The 6,443-nt window shown below is 44.2% G+C and overlaps 1 protein-coding gene across 4 annotated transcripts in view; it reads left to right on the top strand.

Annotated features, from left to right (window-relative positions):
• The first annotated feature begins 2,210 nt into the window (after positions 1-2,210).
• LOC102302212 (FERM, ARHGEF and pleckstrin domain-containing protein 1) overlaps positions 2,211-6,443 on the top strand; it is a 58,403-nt gene continuing 54,170 nt past the window's right edge. For 3 of the 4 annotated variants that reach the window (XM_005921435.3, XM_005921433.3, XM_042220414.1), the window contains exons 1-2: positions 2,211-2,467; positions 5,618-5,824. In XM_005921435.3, coding sequence (XP_005921497.1) covers positions 5,645-5,824 — 180 coding nt within the window. In that variant the 5' untranslated portion in view covers positions 2,211-2,467; positions 5,618-5,644. The remainder of the gene's footprint in view (positions 2,468-5,617; positions 5,825-6,443) is intronic. The other variant, XM_005921434.3, reaches the window with a different exon arrangement.

The following is a 6,443-nucleotide window of genomic DNA, read 5'->3' as shown; positions in this document are numbered from 1 at the left end:
TTTCTCCATCTTCAGTCCCACACCGCTAAAGCGTAGGAGACTTCCTTTCCTGCCAATGAGAAGGTGGGCGAGCAGCAGACATGAAAAAGAGGCAAGGAGAAGAAAAAACTGTTTTGGTCGTTCACCGCAGTTCTTGCCTTTTATCTCTGGCCCTGGACCCAATTGCATACACAGAGACGTGGGCGATGTGGAGGCCCGGGCCCAAGCCAAAGCCCCAGGCCACTCTGCATAAAAAGAGAGGGAAGGAGGGCATACAAGGCAGTGAACAGTTGGCAATGATTACATAATGTGAGCAATCGACTGTTCATAAACTGACTGATTAAACCAGAGGTTTCTCTTAATCTGACTTGTCCGTCATTATTAGAGTCACAAAGTCAGTTGTAGTTGGCTTGTTAGTATCATCGCTGGACACTTTCAGGGACCACTGGCCAAGTAATTTATCAGTGATACTACTGGGTGCACTAGCATTTACTACAGTAGTTAGGCCAAGCAGTTTTTATAGGGATGACAAAGATGAGACCACTGCTTATTATTCCTTTATTTATCCAGGTAAAAAAAATCTCATTGAGATTAAAAATCTCATTTCCAAGAGAGACCTGGCATCACTTATATTGCTATGACACAAAAACTGATGTTTTTGTTCTGCCTGAAAAATTGTGGGCTTAATCATCAGTTTTTTATAGTGCAGATTCACACTTTAAAGCATGTTACAGTATTGCAGTGTAAAGACACCACAGTATTAAAGCAAAAACCCCTACAATTAAACAATCCCAGGCAATAAACCACTTGGCGATCGCTGGACTGGACATCTCTCAGAGGCTGTTTGTCCAAAGACCTGCCTAATGCCTTTTTTGATATTGTCTGGTTTAAATAACATTTGTTCTGAATACATGCCATGAGTTTAACAAAGTAGTAGAAGAGTTCAGAAATGTATTAGCAATGCAGATCTCTGCTTGGATATCACAGAAACTGAATAAAATCTGAACTTGGACACAAGGAAATCAGCATGATGCCAAGTTAATATCTTAGCATCTTTTTCTTTGTTTTTGATGGTGACACAACTACACCTTTGACTCATTTTCAGTTTACATCATCACACACACTGTTATGCATTCACTGAAGGGTTAATGGGGGGGGGTTCCGAACATGTGTCCATGATTATGGCCTTTTGTATTTCGTCTGCATTTCACTTTATGGCAAACTTATCAGGACCTCAGGTAAACTGCAGGGTTTTGGTTTTTACATAGGTGACGCAGAATACAGTAGTTTGATAAAAGAGAACAATGCCTTACAGAAATGTCCTTGAGCTAAGAGTCTCTGGCAAACTCTAGAGGATGCTGTTGCATGGATGCTGTTGCACGACCAACCTCTGTCCTTAGATCAGTGACTCTCTATTTCCAAAAATAAGATAGTAAGTGAGCAGACCACACACAGTACACACAACCGGGAGGAAACAGAGGGTAGGACATTACCACTTCCACTTTTTATTTAACAAAAGAGTACCTGTTTCAATACATGCTGACATTGCTTAGTACTGCTTTTTTCTTCTTCTTTTTTAAATTCTTGTGATTGTTTACCCTTTCAATTTTCCTGGTGCCTGAGGCAAATACATAAACAACTGTATAACACACATAAGGAAGAAAACAGTGAGTTTGAAATCACAACAACTTTAAAGTGGAAATATAATACAGCACATACCCATTAAGCAGTAACCTTCAAGGTAACTTCCGGGATTGCTCCCTAAAGCTTCCCTGCTGGTCCTCTAACGTTTCCACAAACGTGACCTTGGTTTACCAAAGTGGTTTGCGCCACTATAGTGTAACTACTGTAACTATAGGACCACTGCAGTGTAACTATAGTGCAACTATTTTATATAAAAATAATGTAACTACATGATGTAACTATCTATAATGTCACTATAGTACAACTTTTGTTACTTAAGCAATAGTTACACTATAGCGCCACTATAACCATATTGTAACCATAGTGTAGCTATAGCTATAGTGGTACAACGCCAGTGGGTTACCCGTATCACCGACTGTGAAGAAAATAATACATTTAAGGATGTTTTCGCACTCTCTTGGTAAATGTAAGTCTTATCTTAACTTATAAAGTTTGAATGCAGTGTTTTGTTTTGTTTTACAGCAGCTGCCGCTGGGTGGTGCTGTTGCTCCTCGGTGTGCAGCTGCTGTTCGGAAGGTGGAGGTGCTGCTGCACCTCCTTCATTGTCTGAGTGAATTCAGCAGGAGTGGATCCGTCGCTCGGTTCAATGTAATCCCGTCTCTCCCCGGCTCACTCACTCAGTCGTCCGCCATGGCGACCGCAGGAAGCCTCCTGATCGCTGCGAGCTGTGTCTAAAACTCATCTGGGATTCATTTTCCCCCAATTTTTCCGGACGTGGATGTAGTCTTCCCCTTCAGCAGGGAAATACTTTCGTGTGGACAAGCCCGCATTTCGAGACACGGGGGTAAGAATCGTGCAGCCCGAGTCCTCTCTCTCACTGTGCTCTTTAAGGGAAGTGATTCAACTTGTTTGAGGAGATTAGGGTTAAGTCTTGGGAGTATCTTTCCCGTGTTGTTTCGTGATGCTGGATTTCGAAGGTGGGGAATAACTATCACTCCGTGTGAAAAATCCTTCTATGTTGCTAGGGACTGTCCTTTCTGTCCCTGCAGTGTGGCTTGCATTGCACAGATATACCTTAGCAGTATGTGCAGACGCCGCAGTCGTTGGGGGTTCCGTTTCTCTGAGACGATCCATGCACGCTCTGTGACATTTAAAAGATTGCAAAGATCAAACAGTGCCGGGGTGTGTGCATTTAGCAGTTTCCAGAGGCTGTCCAGGTGGGTCCGAGCAATGCGTTAATGTCACATGTACTGTACTGGCTGATAATGTCCCGAGGATTACAGCAGCCTGCTCTATTAACCTACATTATATTTATGGTGTGACCACACTTCAGACTCCATGAGCTGAGTCTACAGTGACTGTAGCATTCGAGTCATTGAGACTCTTTTGCATATCCCTTAGTTACACGTATCCTGTTGGTTGTCATTCCTTTCACTTAATGGATATGTCACATTGCCAGCAGTACAGTAAGAACTTAAAGCCTTTCAGGCAATGCCAGCCACACCCATGTATCAGTGTCGATTGCGAAACACAGAAGAAATTGAGCTCTGTTTTTTTGTTATGCAGCTTCTCTCAGGTAGACAGCCTCTGGCCATTCAGCTGTCATTAAAGGATTCCAGCTGTGCAGTGGTGGACTTCATCTAGGGGCCCCTGCGTGCCTCTGCGCACAGAGGAGCCACTGTTACAACGCTGGACTCTCAATAAGCCAGCAGTCACAGCTAAACATTACAGGCTTGTGTGGAATTTCAAGCAAACAAGTTCAAAGGCAGGGAGGTTTACCCTGAGAAACACTCAGGGGTCTGCAAATGTCCCTTTTGGCATTGTATGCTGGACGAGTACGCTTTGTGTCACTTTCTAGCCCTCTGTACTACTGCCTGTTTTTGTGTTTGTTTGGTCCTGTGTTACCTATTCAGAGAGGCGCACAGACCCGGAGTCATGACTGGTTGATTCATGATGCTTGGTGCAGGGGAGGGTACGTGCTGACTGAAATAATCAGAGTCTACTCTTTCACTGCCCTCTGTTTCACTGGTGCCTTGTTTGAAGAGTGTCCGGTTACGTGGCGTGCATGTGCAGGTCATGCAAGCCATGAATTTACAGAGTTGACATAATACGCTTGCCAATAATCAAGAGCCAGGGCCACCGAGCGGTGACGGCCACTCGGATCAAGTGTCAAAAAGAACTGGGCTTGATTTGGGGAAAATATGCTCGTTTCCATTCAGACTGCCCCGGTGGCAGCTTTTAGGTCTGTTTTTGATCAGCCCAAGGGAGCGTGCACTTTAACTGGAATACAGCAACATCTCTCACCCACTGCGCTGTGATGACAGTGTACAGGCAGGTGAAAATGATACAACATGGTCCTCAAAGTCTTATAACAGAGAACTCAAAGATGAACTTTCCTGATTAATTGCATTACAAAGTGTCCTTTACTTTTTTAGCCTTTTACCACAATACATCTGGACAGAATGGTCTTGACAGCCTTAACAATCACTTGACAGAAAATTGGTTTCCTATTCAATCAGTCATTCCTCAAGTAAAACTGCCTTTTTCCTGTTTTCTTGTTTCCTTTCTCTTTCTTGTAAATAATATCTGTTTATCTTTGGTCGCTTGTCACAGTTTTCTATCACCCAGCCGACTGATTTTTCAATCAGTCAGCAATCATCAATTAAAAAAATAAAATTACAGTCAGCAGACCTACTAGCCATCGATCCCTACACCATCATCGCACAGAATTTACAGTGTCCACTGTCCTCGGGCTATATTCTCCACACACTCTACTGGATTACATTATCCACTCCTTTCAAATGCCTTATTCAGCTCTCAGCTTAAACTTGGCACCAGTCGTTCACCTCTGCGGCGGCTGAACAACTGCCCAGTGGCCTCGGTGCTCTGACGAACCACTCAGTGAGGTCTCGGGATGACATCAGCCTGCTGGAATGTGTAATGAAGAGAGAATTAAGGAGGACAGCAGGGCCTAAGGGGATCTGGCTGTAGATACATGGTGGCGGGGTGGGGATTGGGGGGGGGATAGTGGCCTGATCAAGTGTCAACCCGAAATGAATCCATGACTTTGTCCAAAACATTCAGCCATCTGGGAGAGTCATTGACTGAGTGATACTGCAGATTTTCCCACATTCCAGATGTACCTCAGCTCTTTCTGGTTTTGGATGTAAACCTCCAGCACTGGATGCTTTGTAGCGATGGTACCCATCATTTATATTTGTCATGTTAGTTACTTTCTGTGGCCTGTTGAAGCCATTCATCTATTAGTTATGGATTGGAAAGAGCCTGGTTGCACGAATTGAATGTTTTCCCTTTGGCATCATGGGCTTCTTCCCGCAGCCAAAAGGCATTCGTGTTATGTTAATTGGTGGATGTGAGAGTGAACAGTTGCCTGTCTTTGTGTTAGCTCTGATTGGCTAGTGACTTGTCCGAGGTGTACCCCATCTCTTTCCCTGCTTGCCCAATGACAGCTGAATTGGGTAAGTGGAAAGAAATCGATGTACGTTATCTGTTATCTCTACTTTAAACCTGCAGTTTATTGATAACCGATGCAATATAGGTATTTCATCATCTGGAGTGTTTTCGGTTAATTCCTATTACTCTGTGTTTATTCTACTTCTTCCCCAAATCAACTGTCATTCTACCGGCTCTTTGATTTTTACACTCTAGCCTCATGATTCATTTGTTAAATCAAATTAGGGCTGCCTGATTTGTGCTTTGAAATCAAGAACTTGCCTCACTCTTTTTTTAGATTAATTGGGTCTCCCACTGGCAACAATTATCAGCCATTAGCAGCGAGTGCAAATACTGCATTTGCAATTACTGTGTTTTGTGTGACATGAAAGGTCGTGCAGCCCGTCCTCTGGGAGCCGATGCAGACATTGGGCTGTACTGCACATACATCGCTGACGCTGTGAGACGGGAGTTTCCGATTTTTACCCTTTAGGTTGAATATGTTTTTCTGTGCTTGACTTCTGTCTTGCCCTTGATGCAGGCTGAGCAGTGAGCAGTGCAGCACACCATGGCAGAGCCAGACCCAGACACAATCTCCTCTGGCGCAGGGCAGCGCCTCGGAGCTCCGGAGACCCTTGGCATCAGTACGTTAGATCCCGGGCACAGACCTCCGGCCATGCCCCCCGGACGACACGTCACCGTCAGGGTCCGTATGCTGGATGACACAGAGGAGCTTTTCGACATCTCGGTGAGTCATTATCGTTTTTCTTGTTGTTGAACAGGACTTTTCATTATCGCACCGTGGCCAAGAAGCATTTCCCCGATTCCAGCTGCAGTCTGGTAACAGGTTGGCATGGTAACTGCATGTTGAATGAAACTGGATGGATCTTAGTAATGTCAGGGTTCCTCCAGTTTATTGTGGGTTATTCAATTTCTGCTCACTCTTTCCTAATCTCCCAAAGTGTTTCAAATCTGCTCTACAGCTGTCGCTATTACTACACCACAATTATTCTTCTGCTGTCAGGGTTCTCAAAACGCAGCTCACGGGCCAGAGGTGGTCCTTGGAAATATTTTATGCCGCCCTTGGATGACAAGGAAAGGATGCACGATTCTACAGCTCACTCATAGAGAGTTCATGCCCATGCTATGATGTTGCACGACTGAACGAGACCAAGAGAGAGAAGCAGAGCAAAGCATCCCTGTTCTTAAAGCTTTCCAAACACTGGTGTTATCTTAGATAATTTAATGAAAGCAGATAGGTACAGACGAGAGAGACAAGAATATATCTTATTTGTCTTGTTTGAGCTCCCATTCGAATTCCATTCTTGACTTTAGGATTTAGAGGATTAACGTTCTCATCACATGGC

The sequence above is a fragment of the Haplochromis burtoni genome, unplaced genomic scaffold (assembly GCF_018398535.1).
Source record: "Haplochromis burtoni strain Fernald_Lab_line unplaced genomic scaffold, NCSU_Asbu1 Contig_48, whole genome shotgun sequence".
In the NCBI taxonomy this organism is placed as follows: domain Eukaryota; kingdom Metazoa; phylum Chordata; class Actinopteri; order Cichliformes; family Cichlidae; genus Haplochromis; species Haplochromis burtoni.
The sequence above is the reverse complement of the archived record's forward strand: the minus strand, read 5'-3'. Positions and strand labels throughout refer to the sequence as shown.